The sequence below is a fragment of the Leucoraja erinacea genome, chromosome 31 (genome assembly GCF_028641065.1).
Source record: "Leucoraja erinacea ecotype New England chromosome 31, Leri_hhj_1, whole genome shotgun sequence".
In the NCBI taxonomy this organism is placed as follows: Eukaryota; Metazoa; Chordata; class Chondrichthyes; order Rajiformes; family Rajidae; genus Leucoraja; species Leucoraja erinaceus.
The window spans coordinates 14,602,282-14,619,652 of NC_073407.1; the positions used below are offsets into that span (position 1 = coordinate 14,602,282).

Genomic DNA, 17,371 nt, shown 5'->3' on the forward strand with positions numbered 1-17,371 from the left:
AGGGGGCGTGCAAGCTTGGGGCGGCATGTGAGCAGCTGGCGACCAGGGAGGCGGTGCAGGCTGGGGAGGCCCTGTAAGCGGCCGGGAGACTGCGGCCTGCGGGCGGTCAGCGGCCGGGGAAGCATTGTGGACAGCCAGTGCTGCAAGGGGCTGGTAGGTCTGTCTGCTATAACCAAAATCCATTATGAAGAGATCTGTTATGACGCGAGTTTCCTCTAATGGGCTTGAAATATTAAGCAATTTATTTTTATTTTTATTGAGCAAAATGGTTGAACTTTACCAAAATGTGACAGCTGTGTGGAGGAATGTTGGATGTATGGTACAAAACTCTGTCCAAGAATAGCTGATTATATTTTTTAATTATGTGGCCATCTGTTGGAGGATTAAAAGTACAATATATCTAATAATAATTTAAAATTTTGTTTAACTGTAGAACCTGGCAGATACTGTGGTAATATTTGCAAGTTTTACTTATGAATTCTATGGAGCACTTATTTAACTCTTAAGCCTAATTCTGGTAACCTAATGTCACAATTTCACTTGGCCAATTTGAATTGCAATTTCGAGTTGTGCCAGAGAAATTGTAGCTTATTTTATGAAAAATATTTAAAGATAGACTAATAAAATTGTTCATTCTGTTTATTCAAATGCAAACAACGGTAGTATAAAAATGGGATTGTGAAAACTAATTCAGTATTACAATAGCAAGTATTGAATACAGGATTGCTATTTGATAAATAGTTTTAAATTAGCAAAGTGTGAGATAGAATAAAGGTGAGAGTAGAAGAAATCTTAAATGTCTATCAGAATCCAGTTGATAAATATGTTGATTATTTAATATTATAAATTATGGGGGATGTGCAGCATGCTTAGATTTTCAGATGAGATGAAGGTGGTGGATTTCAAAGCAGAAAAAGATAAACAGAGAAGGATTGGGAATTGAACAGGCAAGTGCCAGATGAAAAATAAACACGGCCTTTTCTGGTTGGTGGCCGGTGACCAGTGATGTACCACAGGGATTGATGTTGCGTCCACTACATTTCATGTTGTATGCTAATGGTCTGGATGATGGAATTAATGGCTTTGTGGCCAAGTTTGCAGGTGATGTGAAGATAGGTGAAGGTGCAGGTAGTATTGAGGAAGCAGGGAGTCTTCAAAAGCATGTGGACAGGTTGAGAGAGTGGGCAAAGAGGTGGAATACAGTGTAACAAAGTGTATGGTCGTGCACATTGGTGGAAGGAATAAAGTCATAGACTATTTTCTAAATGGGGAGAGGATTAGAAATTGGAGGTGCAATAGGGCTTGCGAATGCTGGTGCAGGATTCCCAAAACATTGATTTGCAGGTGGAATCGGTAGTAAGGAAGGCAAATGCAATGTTAGCATTCATTTCAAGAGGATTAATATATTAAAGCAAGGTTGTAATACAGCTTGGCATAGGCCAGATCACATTTGGCGTTTTGTAAGTAGTTTTGGGCTCCATATATGAGGAAGGATGTGCTGGCGCTGGAGGAAGTTAATCAGAGGAGGTTTACGACAATGATCCCGGGGATGATTTGGCTAATGTATGCGGAGCATTTGATGGCTCTGGGCCTGTACTCGCTGGAGTTTAAGAGGATGAGAGGGATCTCAATGAAATCTACTGAATAATGAAAAGCTCAGATAGAGTGGATGTGGAGCGAATGTTTAAAATAGGAGAGTCTAGGACTGGAGTGCATTACCTCAGAATAAAAGGATGGCGATGAAGAGGGATTTCTTTAACCAGAAAGTGGGTGAATCTGTGGAATTCATTGCCACTGATTACGGTGGAGGCCAAGTCTTTGAGTGTTTTAAAACAGAGATTGATAATTTAATGATTAGTAAGGGTGTCAGAGGTTATGGGGAGAAAGCAAGAAAGGGAAAAATAGATCAGTCATGATCGAAAGTCTGGGCGGAATGGCCTAAATCTGCTTCATGACTTATGAACATGAAATTCAGTGCAGAGTGCTTAAAATAATTGGTTAATTTGGCTCCTTTAATAAGAATATCCAAATTTTTATCATGGGAATGTAAACAATAAAAATGTTAACTAAATCAGATGGGCAGATATTTCAGCCAATGACCCATAGATCAGAGAGAGAGAGGCAATTTTAATAAACATCTTAAATGAAAAAAGAAAGTTAATGAGATGGAATATTTTGGGGAAGAAAAGTGCAGATCATGAGACCTAGACACCTGAAGGCATAACAAAACAAATTGAAGCAATTAGATTTAGAGATGAGGAACATAGATCAGGGAGAGTTACAATGACAATGGGTAATTACAGAGATAGGGAAGAAAATAAAAATGGAAGGATTTGAACATATTTAAGTTATTTCTAAGTTATTTCTTAAACAGCTTGCCTCCAGACACAGAAATTAACAGGATGCAAACAGCAATGTTTTCAATGACCTCGGCTTTACAGAAAGTGGGAGACTGACCTTTGTGCTTTGGAATAATGAAATCTTGATGTATCCATGGGTGGAGTTGGGCAATGTTACAAAGTTGCACATAGGCCATCGTCATGATGTTATGGATCTGTGGTCCGAACATTAACTTGGAGTCACATGTGGTAATAAATGTGGTTGGTTCAGTTTCATGCTGCATGGGTGGCTGACTCAGGAACAGAGTTTGCAAGAATATCCAAAATAGCAAGGTTCCAAAATAGCAAGGACACAATTTGGTTTGATGATGTCCAACTTGATGATCGTTGTGGATATTAAACAGTTGGAGAATTGAGAGACATTGGCTGGTTGGACAAAGTTGGAGAAAATGCTGAATGTTGTCAGTGAACGTGGAAATTCAAATTTTCAGTTATGTGCCTGAGAGGCAATATGTAGATGTGAAATAAACTGTGTTGGAAAGAACTGCAGATGCTGGTTTAAATCGAAGGTAGACACAAAATGCTGGAGTAAATCAGCGGGACAGGCAGCATCTCTGGAGAGAAGGGATGGGTGATGTTTTCGCTCAAAACCCTTGTTCAGACTGATAAACTAATAAACTAATCTAGTCTAGGACCTTTGAGAAATATCGGCGATGATTATGTGGACTCAGGAAGAGAAACTTTTCCTAAAGATTTTCTGGTTGTATTGGATAGAAAAGACAGGGCAAGATCTTAGAGGCACTCACTAGGAAATTGGGATCGGGTAAAGAAGAAAAGCAGTCGCTGTGATTAGATAAAAGTGGAACCAGGCGAATGAGATGCCACCAAATAACGGTTGTAAAGTTGTATAAAAATGATAAATGGATAGTGAAAGGATACAAACAGACAAAAAAGAATGATTGAGTGAAGAAGCTATTAGGCATTAGAATAATTGAATGGGTTCTCGCTGGGGAAAAGAGAGCTGAAAAGGAGATATGATTACTATTAGGATTTCAAAGGCAAGAGCTAAAAAGGCCCGTAACTGCTATATCACCTTGAAGAGGTGCAAATTAAAACTAAATTGTGGAATCGTTGTCTCTATGAGCATGTGATGAATCTGCAGAACAGGCTCCCAAAGGGGAAGGTGGAAGCAAGTTATGGATTTATTTCAGAAAATGTTTTGAAAAGTAATGGATGAGTAATGTGACATACTATGTCTCATGCTTAAAGGATTAGGAAACTTGAGTTATGGTTCTTTGAACTTTCCATATTAAGAGTTTCCTCATCTCATGTTAGAATATGTGCACATTAATTGAAGGAGATCCCATTAGTAATCACTTCATTATTACTGTGTCACAATGGTAGGATAAAGTATTGATAAATCCTATGAATACTGCTTTGAACATCAGGAAGTTATGTGAAAATCTTAGTTTGGGCAGAAACTGCTGTATTTACCATTTTGTACACTTCAGATGTGCTGAACATAGTAAAAAACTTATTGAGCTCTTTGACTTCCCTTAGGCTTCCATTTCTTTTGAAATGAATCCATACATAAGCAGTTGCAATGTTTTAATAATGTGACAAGTTACTATATAACTGCAGGGACTCTCTTAATTCTTTACATGAGTCTAAATATAAATCAAATTTAAATTTTATTCGTTTGTAATTTCTCTTTGATGAAAATGGTAGTTTCATAAGGAATGTTCCATCTGTATTCCAAAGAGGCAATTCCGAATTCCCACTTTTGCATTGATAGTTGCCTTTATCTGGTTTCCTGAATGCTGAACTCGTGGATGGCAGCAGTGGCAGATCCAGCTAGGGTGGTTCCTGGCAATTGATTCCCACAAGTTTCTGCTGTTAATGTACTTTCCATGTTAGCCTGAGGATGGCCTTCAGGGCTTTCTCTGTCTTTTGGAATGTGTGCCATGACTCGGGACAGAAAAAAAGGTTTCTTCAAGGGGCCTGGAGTTGGTATTGTTTGATGCGATTGGCCCGATGAATTTGAAGTCAGATGATCATTGTTGTTTTCATAAGCAAGGAGATGTGTTGTTTTGTATAGTTCCTAATAAGAAAAGTGACAATGGCAGAGGCCTGTCCTTTGGGCTATTTAAATGCAGGGATGTTGAAACACCACCAGTAGAAACCTCAGTCCTGCCTTCCCATAAAAGTTGACTTTCTTGAAATCCAGGATTAAGATCTGACATTAAAAAATATTAGAATGTAATACCTGTAAATTCTAAATAAATGCTTCAGATGAATGATCCTCCAAAGCAAAATGATCTTGCTGTAAAATTGTTGAGTACTCTAATTGCTAATCTAGGAGGAAAGTACAAGTACTGTAAAACCAACTTGTACTGAAAAATTAATTAAATTGTATTGATTTAGTCAAATGCGTTATGCTGAACTGACCTCCACACATTGCGGGGTGAAAGACTTATTTTGTGAGATTTCAATATAGATCGCCACAAAGAGGCACAAGAGAGCCTAGTTACTGTCCTATAATATATTTATTGTGTTGCCAAGTTTGAAATGCACTGTGACACCTTTCACAAATTGTCATTGTAATTAATATTAATCTGTTATGTGCTCAACTGTGAGTGGCACCAGCTGGGTTAATGACAAGGCAATTGGATTATTTTAGTTCATTGGAATTTTTAATTGAATGCATCAGCTAACAGGAGCAATGACCTACCTGCAACAACTCCTAACTTTAGTGAAGTGTGTACATTGCATTCTATATTGGAGGAGCTTTTAAATTAAATTAAAGTATTGTTCTTATCACTTGGGCAAATTCATATTTTGCAATTTCTGGATAGATATAGAAAGTACACATCATGTGTAATTGAAGAAAGAACTTATGTCTGACCTAGGTGGGAGCAGCGTGATGCCTGCACCTTCCTCTTAATATGAAACGTGTCGTATGAGTTTCCAATTTCTATTTATTTTTATCCACATACTCACTTTTTTCTGCATCTTCCAGATTATCCAATTAAATCTTAAAATCACACGGTGCAGTTGTGAAAGAAGCAGAAATCAAAAACCAAAGATTTGTGCAAGTGCAGATGGTTTAAAGAGGTAATGAAGTGGAAGGATAAGCAGACCAAAGACAATGTTGTATTTTAGGCCAATATCCTGGCTTTGGGTCCCAGTTACACACAGTTAGCCCTGTTGGGCCAGATATGTCAGTCACATGTCTAATGCTAGACTCCAGAAACAAACATTATTCAGAACAAATGAAAAATAAAAAAACTACTGGAAATTTTAAATAAACAGCACTGCTGAAAATCTTCATCAACATCAGGTAATATTTGCAAAATAATAGTTAGCTCTCAGGTCATCAGATGATGGGTCTTTGTTTTGAAGAAATTATTTTTAATTTTTCTCTTGCCAGAAATGCTTCCTAACTTACTAAGTCTCTTCAGCATTTTAGTTTTTATTTCTAACTCGATGTTAAGATCATCCACAGGAAGAGATTACGAGATAGTCAAATTAAATGACAGGCTCAAAGTCTCCATGTGAAATGAAATATCGGCCCTGACTCTTGGGAATCCCAGGCCCATAGCTGCTTGAAGTAGAGAAGGAACATTCAGGATGGCATTGAACAATTAGCACTTCCAAAAGTGATGGATTATCAATGAATAAAACCAACAGGGCTGAACTGTTTTACAGGGTCAATAAATTGACAGCCTGAGTCCATCGTGTTTTGATCCTATTGAATGTTTAGTGGTTGAATATTTTTATTATTTGTTCATGGAATGTATGCAAGGTCAGAAAGTTGGCCATGCCTAATTATCTTTGTGATGATCTGCCTTTCTGAACCACGGCTGCCTGTGGTGAAGGAAATTCTACTATGCTGTTGAATACAAAGTTTCAGGATTTTGACTTGCCAATTATAAGGATTTGGGATAGTTTTTCGTTGGGCTAACAAGCGACTTTGAAGGAAATTTGTATATGTTGTTGTTCCAAAGTGCCTTTTGCTCTGGTCACCTGGTAGTGGTCATGTATTTGAGGGATACGTTTGAAGATTAGGAGAATTGCTACATTAGAGATTTTGGAAGATGCGCACAGCATCTACAGCGTTCTGACAGTGCATTGAGGGAATGTTTAGGACAGTAAATGGTATAATTTATTCCTTCCCCATTTCCAGCTTTCGCTCCCCTACTATAATCTAACTTAAGAAGGATCCTGACCCAAAACGTCAGATGTCCATTCCATCTACAGATGCTGCCTGACCCGCTGAGTTCCTCCAGCACTGTTTTTCTCACGATTCCAATATCTACAGTTCTTGTTCTATGTCATCATTTACACAGGCTGCTTTGTTCTAGCTGGTATGAATGTTGTTGGAGTTGTATAGTGAGGAATTTTCCATCACACTTCTAATGTATATTGTGAATGGTGAATAAATTAGAGGATTCACGGTGGATTGCCTGCTGTGGAATGCCCTGTCTGTGACCTCCTTTTGTGCGCTATATTTTTGGCCCGCCAAAATGCATGATAACCAACCAAATCCTAAGGGTAAGACAAGAAATGACAGTAAGGAAAATCAGAATTTAGATTTACAAGGTCCTTGTACAAAATTAACGTAAACATGAAAAGCATTAGAAAAAGATGTAGCAATGTTACAAAATTTTGAGATTGAAAAAAATCAAGTCTGCAATTTATCCCGTCAGATAAAGCATAAAAATAAGTTTAATTTGACACCTAATCACTTTCATATCTTCAGTATTAAAAAGGTTATGGCCATTTTCATACTCGGAAATTAGCATCTTGTTCCCTATTGATTTTCCATTGACTTAACACAAAAGCTGTGATCAAGAACAGTCTAAAGCCCATAACTTTATTAAAAATTAAGAGAACTGAAATACATTTTCAGTTATTATAGATTGAAGCATTCTGAAACAAATATTAAACAATCTTACTTGGATGACCTGAAATTAAAGCATATAATTAGTTAGTTACCCAATTGTAGCTAATTCCAAAATTCAATTACTAGATCTAAACATCTATCCATTTCTTAAGGAAAAAATAACATTTTTAAATAGCCTGTGTCCAAAGAACATTCACACAAGAATTCACCATAAAACATGATTTTTAAATCTCATTGACATTAATTTATAGGCCAAATGGAAGGGATTTAGTTCAATTGCTGTAAATTAATGGCCATTTAAATCAGCTTGCGAGTGGGATTTTGTGGAATGCACTGGTTTGGAACGCTGCCATAGCGGTGGATTTGAAGCCCATATGGCATGAAAGATACTGCGGGATTGAATGGGCCCCCCAAGTCAGCTACCTGCAACATAAAATTTTGTATAAAGGGATCTTAAGAAGCCCTTTTTAATGTAAAAATAAACAACCTACCTTGCCTTGTCCCCTACATGAGTCCGCCCCGTTGTCGGGGTTCACGGCTTTAGAGGATGATTTTTAATCTACTATAACAATTAAATAACCTAATTTAGTTTAAAAATAGCTGCAACAAACAAATTTCGCAGCGATTTTTCGTCAGCAACTAAGTAGGCTGAACAACATCGATTTCAACAGCCTAGAGAAAATTGAGTTTTAAACCCGCCCCCCTCTCAAAGGCGCCAAAGTCGCGCACATGGGCAGCGGCAGAACTGCAGCACCGCTGAAGGTAAGTTTTGCAACATACCTAAAAGATAATTGTGCCTTTTACCACATTTTAACTTCAAGGTCACATTTTCCTGGTCCTGGTGAGACCACACCTGGAGTATTGTGTGCCATTTTGGTCTCCTAATTTGAGGAAGGACATAATTTCTATTGATGGAGTGCAGTGTAGGTTCACCAGGTTAATTCCCGGGATAGCGGGACTGACATATGATGAAAGAATGGGTCGACTGGGCTTGTATTTACTGGCATTTAGGAGGATGAGATGGGATCTTATAGAAACATATAAAATTCATACTGGATTAGACAGGCTAGATGCAGGAAAAATGTTCCCGATGTTGGGGGAGTCCAGAACCAGGGGTCAAAGTTTAAGAATAAGGGGTTGGCCATTTAGGACTGAGATGAGGAAAAACTTCTTCACGCAGAGAGTTGTGAATCTGTAGAATTCTCTGCCACAGAAGGCAGTGGAGGCCAATTCACCGAATGTTTTCAAGAGAGAGTTAGATTTAGCTCTTGAGGCTAAAGGAATCAAGAGATATGGGGAAAAAGCAGAAATGGGGTACTGATTTTAGATGATCAGCCATGTTGGTGTTGGTTCAAAGGGCCGAATGGCCTACTCCACCTATTTTTCTATGTTTCTATGTTCTATGTTTTCCCAATTATTATTAGGCATGTTATAATCTAGGGGGTTGGCATTAGAAAATGGGAATATCTTTCTTCAGTTCGATAGAACATTAGTGAGACCGCTTAACTATTGGGAATTTCTGGTCTCCATATTTACCTTAATGTAGGCAGAGACAATTTGAATTTTGCTACACATGTCGCTTTACCTCCCCCCCTCAACTCCATTCAAGGCCCAAAGCAGTCGTTCCAGGTGTGACAAAGGTTTACCTGCATCTCCTCCAACCTCATCTATTGCATCCGCTGCTCTAGATGTCTGCTGATCTACATCGGTGAGACCAAGCATAGACTTGGCGATCGTTTCGCCGAAAACCTCCGCTCGGTCCGCATTAACCAACCTGATCTCCCTGTGGCTCAGCACTTCAACTCTCCCTCCCATTCCGAATCCGACCTTTCTGTCCTGGGCCTCCTCCATTGCCAGAGTGAACACCACCGGAAACTGGAGGAGCAGCACCTCATATTCCGCTTGGGTAGTCTGCATCCCGGTGGCCTGAACATTGACTTCTCCAATTTCTGGTAGCCCTTGCTGTCTCCTCCCCTTCTCAGCTCTCCTTCAGCCCTCTGGCTTCTCCTCTTCCTTTCTTCTTCCCCCTCACCCTACATCAGTCTGAAGAAGGGTTTCGGCCCGAAACGTTGCCTATTTCCTTCGCTCCATAGATGCTGCCACACCCGCTGAGTTTCTCCAGCAATTTTGTCTATCACAGAAACAGAATTGACTTCGGAAGAAATTTGCTTACTGGAATTATGCAGATCTGGTAACATTCATAACCCCAGAGCAATATGAATGCTCAGTTGCTGATAGATTCTTGGTCCATAAGGGAATTGCTAGATAAGGCAGAAAAATAGGTTCAGCCATAATCTCATTCAATCAGAGCATGCTTGAAAAATCATTTTGTACACTCCTTATCTTTGAAATCTGTATTGAATTTTGTTATTGATCCATGATTGATAAATTGTGTTTCTTCTACCCCTTCTTGTTGCCGTCTTTCTTTCTCTACGCTGTTACAATTTTTACTCCTGCATCATAGTGCTGCAAATGTTGTCATCTGAGAATTATAGAATAGTTGGAATACAGCAGGTCATTTGATTCATTATGTCCATTTTGGCTGTCTACCATAGCAAATCATTGGTTCCATCTCCGAATGCCTTCTCCATAACCATGCAAACGTTTCCTCGCCATATATTTATTTCCTTTTAAAGGCCACAATAGAACCTGCCTCCGTCACATCAGTGGGCAAAATTCCAGACTACAAACACACATTACATTTTACCACATTAAATGCCAGCTGTGTTGTGCTTGCCAATCACTTCATCCTGAAGCTTCTCTGTATCCTCCTCTCATCCACAATGCCATATGCCTTTTTTTTTTTATTGTCAGAGAACAGGGATACAATATATTCAAACTCCTCATCCAAATCTATAATACAGACAGTGGACAACTGGGATACTAACACCCTCTGTCACAGTTTCCTAACCTAACAAATTTCTACATAGTTTTCTGTCCACAATACAATCTTCAAACCACATCGATATATTACTTCCAGGGTCATGCATCCTAACTTTGTTTAATATTTCTTGTATGGCTGATGCCCACTGGTTTCCCTTTGTTTTTCTAGTTACAATCTCAAAATTGTAACAGATTTATCAGATATGATTCCCCTTTCATCAATCAATGTTAAATACCTGATCCTATTGTTTTTCTCCAAAGTAGAACTTCCATAATAATAGATTCCAGTATTTTCCCTATTTCTGATGTCATGCTAAGTGGTGGGTGGTTCCCAGTTTTGTCTCATCCTCCTTTCTTAAATGGTGGGGATTACACTCGCTACCATCTATCTGTGTGTACCTTCTATCTGTGTGAACCTTTCTAGAATCTAGAGAATTTTGAGGGCAATCAATTCATGCACCTTCTCCACCTTCAAGATGCCTTTCACCATGTCCTGCAGATTTATCACTTCAGAACCATTCATTTCTCCAATACTTCATTTTCACTAATGCTAATTTCTTGGAGCTTGTCATTCACTTTAGACCTCTCATCCACTATTTCTGTGAGCCTGACTTTTTGCTGTTGGCTGAGCATTTACCTGCTTCAAAGTAAGATTTTTTTTTTTTGAGGAAGTGAAAATGCAACATGTTATTTTGTTATTTATAATCTACTTGACAAGGACAAGGCATCATGAGCAAGTTTTCTAATATTCTATTGTAAGAAATGCCATGCCATAATCTTGAGTTAGAATTTGAAGGACAGTTCCATGTCTGCCACTTGCTATAGTCACGTGTTTCCAGTTTCAGGTCTGTTGCTGTTGGGAAATATTCACCAAGGTATTTACCATTTCCTGCTGTTGGGAAAATGATTCTATGACTCATTTCTTACATTTGCTAAAGGCATTGTCAGAGTCTGTGAACATAACAGTGCCAGATACTGTGCGACAATGAGGCATTGTGAGAACACATAGGATTCCTTTGTGCGCTTATTCAATTTCAAAAGATAGCTGATGCTCTACAAATTATTCAGTATGAACAATTTCCATGATACAATTATTGAATATTAGAAATGTGTTAAGAAGATTCAACAGAATGGTCTAAATTTAATTGTTTCTTCTGCACTAACATTTCTTTTTTTCTCTTTTATTTTCTCAGCTCCAATATCATGCAGGTCTAGCTTCCAGTTTGTTAAACCAACAGTCCCTGAAGCGAACGGCTATGCAGATGGGTGTATCTGCAAAACGTAGGCCAAAGGTTCAACCCACCACACTTGCTCTACCACCTCAGTAAGTACCCGTGTTGAAACTATTTGCTGCAAGATACTTTTATGACTTCATGTTGTGTGTAGAATTATTAAGTAATAAATTATAAACTCACTATTTAATTATCTAGCCATATCATTTCCATTGGCATTAACTTTGCTGTAGAAGATGGTGTTATCCTGCATGTTGCATTATATCACCATCGTGTTGTTTGGTTTTCTACAAAATGATAAATTCCTGAAAAGCTAATTTTAGGTCCAAAAACTTTGGGGATACCGGTGAGTTTTATGGTAGATTTCCAGGAAGTTTCTATTTTTGATTTCTTACTTGAAACTCATTATACTCTCTATAGGATAGGAAGAGAAATATTGCACAGATACTTAATGCATTAGGGTTGGGGTCATGCGAGCAAGTTATGAAGCAGGCTTTCAAAAAAGCAATTTATTGTAAATTGTGTCATAATCCAGGTAGTTTCTTGAAAGAAAGGAGATAATTCTGGGTAAACACAAAATGCTGGAGTAACTCAGCGGGACAGGCAGCATGTCTGGAGAGAAGGAATGGGTGATGTTTTGGGTCAAGACACTTCTTCCGACTCTGGTCTGAAGATGGGTCTCAACCAGAAACGTCACCCATTCCTTCTCTCCAGAGCTGCTGCGTGCCCTGCTGAGTTACTCCAGCATTTTGTGTCTATCTCCGGTTTAAACCAGCGCCTGCAGTTCCTTCCTACATAACTCTGGGTAATATTGCCGTAAAACATATTTTGAAATTATTTGGTACAGGAGGTGAGAAATGAAAGGAATGCTTCAATGCTGAGTTGCCATGGTTCAGTATTAAATCATTCCCCTTTGGCAAGACATCACTCATTTCAGTACTGATGGGGTTTCCTTGTAATCTCCGAAGCTTGAATCATTTTGCAGTACTTCTAACTAATGCTCAGTCTAAACAGTAGTATTATTTTTTTCTGTGAGGTATTCTGAAGCCATTGAGTTACAATTAGATGTATTTCTAATGGAAGTCTCAAAGGTAAGTAAGTGTAATTTGCAGCTTTTGGAATATTTTTTGTCCCAATCATTTTTTAGGTTTTGCGAGACCTCTTGGTCTAAAAGGCAAGTAGAATTTGTAGTTCTTGGAATATTCTTCTGCTCAGATCAAAACTTCCTTGTACATGGACAATGAGTTTTGCTCGGATACATGGTTGATACGCAGACTGATCAGCATTTGCAACCAATTTTAGTTGGCATTGGGAGCTAGAGTCAATTGCAGGAAGATCAAGGCCATTGTCTTTGGCAACTGGCCCGACCGATCTTCCGTCCCCTTCACCATCAGGTCTGACCACCTAAAGATGCAGGTGATCTAGTTTGGGGAGGCTGAGCCACGTAATAACAATTGGCTGGATCAGTTAGCCAAAGGCATTAAAAAATTGGGTCTGTGGAAGCCGTGCATCCTCTTGAGACCTGGAAAAATTTGGTCATTAGGTGTGAGGTGCTCTCAGGACAGCTGTCTTTTCACAGGTTTGGACTGCCCTGCGGTCATCTGCCTCGGCAATCACCCAGGCCATCTTCCAGTTCAACTGGGGATCAAAGATGGAATGGAACCAATGGGTCACGATGCACGTCAGCAGGGGGGGGGGGGGGGGGGGGGGGGGGGGGGGGGGTCGCAAATGCGCGCCCTAATTTGCCCTCATTCTGATGGCTACCTTTGTGTGTGGCTGCATCAGACTGTGCTTGCTGCCCATAACGACACATGGGCACCAAGTGTCATTACTTGTTGAAGATCTACCTATCCCCATAGTTGGGAAGAATGGGCTCAGCATCGCTGCCATGCAACGTGCTAGTCAGTTCGATATTGCTGCATCACCTGTCCATTGGGGAAATGTTCTTCCCGATTGACACTATTTACCACAAATGCATCGGGCAGTGGTCAGTATGAAACGTCGTGTAGCCACTGCAGGACAACAACTCGATGGGTTCCCTGAGAAGACGGCTCAATTTGTCTGGTGAAATCCTCACCAGACAAGCACCAAGCTTTGCTGATGATGGACTGGCCCTCCCAGTCATATCCTTCCTGTAACCTCAGAATCTTGCCACCGATGCTGCTACAGAGAGGAGACGGTTGGCCAATTCATCACCAAGTGTGGATTTGCGAAGACAGTCTGGAGAATGATGCAGGGTCCTTGTTGTTCACCCCAAACAGTTCTGTAACAGAGGACTCTCTGATTTCTGGGCTGTTCCCAGGGACACATTTGGAGACGGACATTAATTGCTACTGAAAGATCATCAACTCAGTGAAAGATGCTCTTTGATCTGCCCGAGACTTGGTCTCCTCCCAGCACAGCCATATGTCCATCAGTGGATGTTGCCAACTGGCCCATTCCAGACTGCAGGAGTGCATACTGAGAGACTCACTAAAGCTGAGGCAGTCAAGGTCAGGCTTTGTGAGGGAGTCCTACCAACCCCTCTCTAGAGTCCTACCGACCCCTCTCTAAAAAGAGAATGGATATCGCCAAGGGGGCCACATGAATGGCAAGGCACTTTTATTTAAAGATAGGTGCAAACACTACTACTTGGGTGGGGTGGGGGAATTGTAGTTGTATAACAAAGGACTCTGTACTTCATGGGCCATTCCTACCAACACATACTGAGGCAAACATCAACTGCTGATGGAAGATCGTCAATTTTGGTTTGGAAGGATGCACTTTGGTTCTTCAAATTTGTTATTCTTCCAGTTCATGGAGATGCCCTCAACCAAATGGGTCAGGCTGGCATGTTCCTCTGGATTGGGCTACAAGCTGAGCGATGCACTGAATCCTGGTTAGGCCGCTTCACACTCTGGGAATGTGAACGTGGAGGATTCTCCCGTCACTGGACACAAGGGGCAATGCCTTGTGCATGGTCCTCTCAAACAATTCACTGGTGGAATGTTTGGGAATGAGCAATTGTTGATATTTTGAGACTATTGTAAGTGAATGTAAGCATTTGTACACTACTGTGAATTAAGGCGAGGCCAACCATGTCACGATTGGTAAACAAAATATTTTAAAATTCTCCAAAATCACTTTGTGTTCTCTTCAGTTTCTTAAGTTTCTCATCAGCCGCTTTTGTCAGTTTACCAACAGGACTACTGAAAGACACAACAACTAACTTCAAGCTAATTATAACAACAAACTTTTGATGGATCATAGGCATATGTCAAATCAATCTATCCATTCCGTTTCCCATTCCATTAATGTGCATGCTCTGGGGTTCAAAGAGAGATTTCAACAGCAAGAACTGATATATTTCAATTCACTGAATTAGACTGACTGTAAATGAGGTGCAAAATGTTCTTGAAGCCATTGAACTTCAAAATGGTTATTGATTTGGCCAATTCATGTAATGAATTCCTGAGGTCGCACATGCCAGCACCAATCATATCACTGTACAAAAGCATCCTGATTTTAAAAACAATGCGAATGCTCCAAATTGCCATCGTCATTTATATCTAAATTATTAGTTTTGTCCATCCAGTGGGAATTAAGTCAGCAGTTTCATTGCAGTTGAACTACAATTGTTAATCACACCAAAGAGGATCTTTGGATCACACCATCATTAAGCCACACAGAATGTTGAACGAGCTCTTGGAATTTGCAGAGGCAGTAATCTGATTATGTCTTTTAATAACATTTCAATTCCTCTCACCAAACAAATGATCATTTTTTCAAGTGTTGGACTAAAGTGCCATTTTTGCATTAATCTAAAAGTTGCATTCTTAAAACTGACATCGAATTTGTATTCATAGTATCTAAGACTCAAAGGGGCAGTGAATTGCTTAATATTTCCACTTGATGAGTTAAATTACATGGCACCTTGCATAGTCAAATTGATTAATGTCCACACATGAGAAACATAATCCGAATGTAACACTTAAGAAATTGACTAACTTGCGAAATCTAAAGATTTTGGTTAAATTTTTGATTTGTGATTAAATTAACTATAGCAATTATACAAATGTTTTATTAATGTATACTTTGTTCCATCCACAAAATCACATAATTTTTCCCATTGCAAGAATAACTCTACATTTCATCTTATCAGATGAAGGGATGAGATAAATCCATCATGATTATTTAATCAAGATATTGATTTTCTAGCAGTCAAATGAAAAGCTCAGCTCCTGACATTTGTTTTGGAGCTTGCAGGTTAACCCTGTAAATAGGATCATTTGGAATTTAATGTGCTGTAACCATGTGCCTTGAGCTTTAATGGGGCTAACATAACTACTGTTTAGTTTAGTTCCTGGACAAATTACTGCCTTATTAAATGTGGTTGGCCGGTAAAGAAACATGTTGTAGACATCACTTGCGTGGCAGCAGTGAGAATGCTGAAACCTTGTTTTGGGCTACAGAATAAGAACTATAAATGGGTGGATATGGTCAGTAGGACAGTGGGTTCAAGGGGCTTCTTAGATAGCTTATTTGGGACCACAGATTACTTCTACAGCAGTTCTGTAGCCTTATACTGGATTTTCACACATGGAGCACAATACAATTATAAATGTATATGCTGTATGACTCAAAATTAGAAGATGTGGTCTGTGTCTGCTGAAGTCAAATTGTGGCCTATTAATCTCTTACAGTAGTTAATGATGAAAATAAATCCAAAAATGAGGGGTATTATAAACACCGAAGGAAATATATCAAAATCAAGACTAAGTGGGACCCGTTGGGTCCCAGCATCATACGGGAGGGCTGGTCCACCAACGCCATATTCCACCTCTCCACCAATTTCAATATTGGTGGCCAATGGGGGAGGGGGGCACTTTCTGGAGCGCTAGCATGGGTGGTGTGGGCTGAAGGGACTGGTTTTCAGAGGGCTAGTATGGACATTGTGGGCCGAATAGATTCTTGGGCTGGCGGCTCTGTCACTCAAGCCTGTTGTGCTGGCAGCTCACTAACTCACGGCTGGTGGGCTGGCAGTTGATTCACGGCTATTGCTTGAAATTCCATTTCAAGCAGGGTGCAAGCCCACCAAATTAAAGTACAGTTTCTTACTACTTCAAGCAGGGTGCAAGGCCACTAAAGACAGCGAGTTGTGACCTCTCCCTCCTCCATCTTGCAGAGACTGAGCCACGCCCACACTTCTGGGTTTTATAGTACCTCCCCCCCTCCCACCAGAAGGGGCGTGACCTTCATGGCCTGATTGACAGGAGAGAGAATCTCAACATTTTTTAATCACTAATAACTCTTTTATTTTTCATCGATGGGAAATCGGCACCTGATGAGCGGCACTCTGAGTAAGATGGCCAAAAATCACAGCCGGACGTGGTAGCATTTCTTCTAAAATCAATATAAAGCGCAAACAGGAAGTGGTCAAGATTAGACGTGTAATTATATAGAAGGCAAGGCAACTTTAATTAGTCAAGGCAACTTTAATTAGGCAAGGCAACTTTAATTAGGCAACACAGCTTTAGCATTTCCAAAACAAAGGCAACACAACTTTAGCATTTCCTAACCAAAGGCAACAAAGCTTCAAGTGCAGTTTCATACCACTTCAAGCAGGGTGCACGACAACCAAATTCAAGTGCTGCTTCATACCATTTCAAGCAGGGTGCAAGGCCACCAAATTTAAGTGCAGTTTCATACCATTTCAAACAGGGTGCAAGGCCACCAAATTCAAATGCAGTTTCATACCATTTCAAGCAGGGTGAAACCACCATAAAACTACACAAAATACCACATAAACACCACACTCACAGTTCAGTAGACATTCAATGTGTTCAGTTGATTCACAGCTCAGACAGTCGTGACCTCTCCCTCCTCCATCTTGCAGAGACTGAGCCACACCCACATTTCCGGGTTTTATAATCTCTCCCCCTCCCACTGGAAGGGGCGTGGCCTTCATGGCATGATTGACAGGAGAGAGAGATTCTCAACACTTTTATTTTTCATTGATGGGAAGAATCCTC

At 39.9% G+C, this 17,371-nt stretch overlaps 1 protein-coding gene across 1 annotated transcript in view; it reads left to right on the plus strand.

Annotated features, from left to right (window-relative positions):
* med27 (mediator complex subunit 27) overlaps positions 1-17,371 on the plus strand; it is a 190,947-nt gene that overhangs the window by 67,478 nt on the left and 106,098 nt on the right. Inside the window, exon 3 of the mRNA XM_055660032.1 lies at positions 11,322-11,452. Coding sequence (XP_055516007.1) covers positions 11,322-11,452 — 131 coding nt within the window. The remainder of the gene's footprint in view (positions 1-11,321; positions 11,453-17,371) is intronic.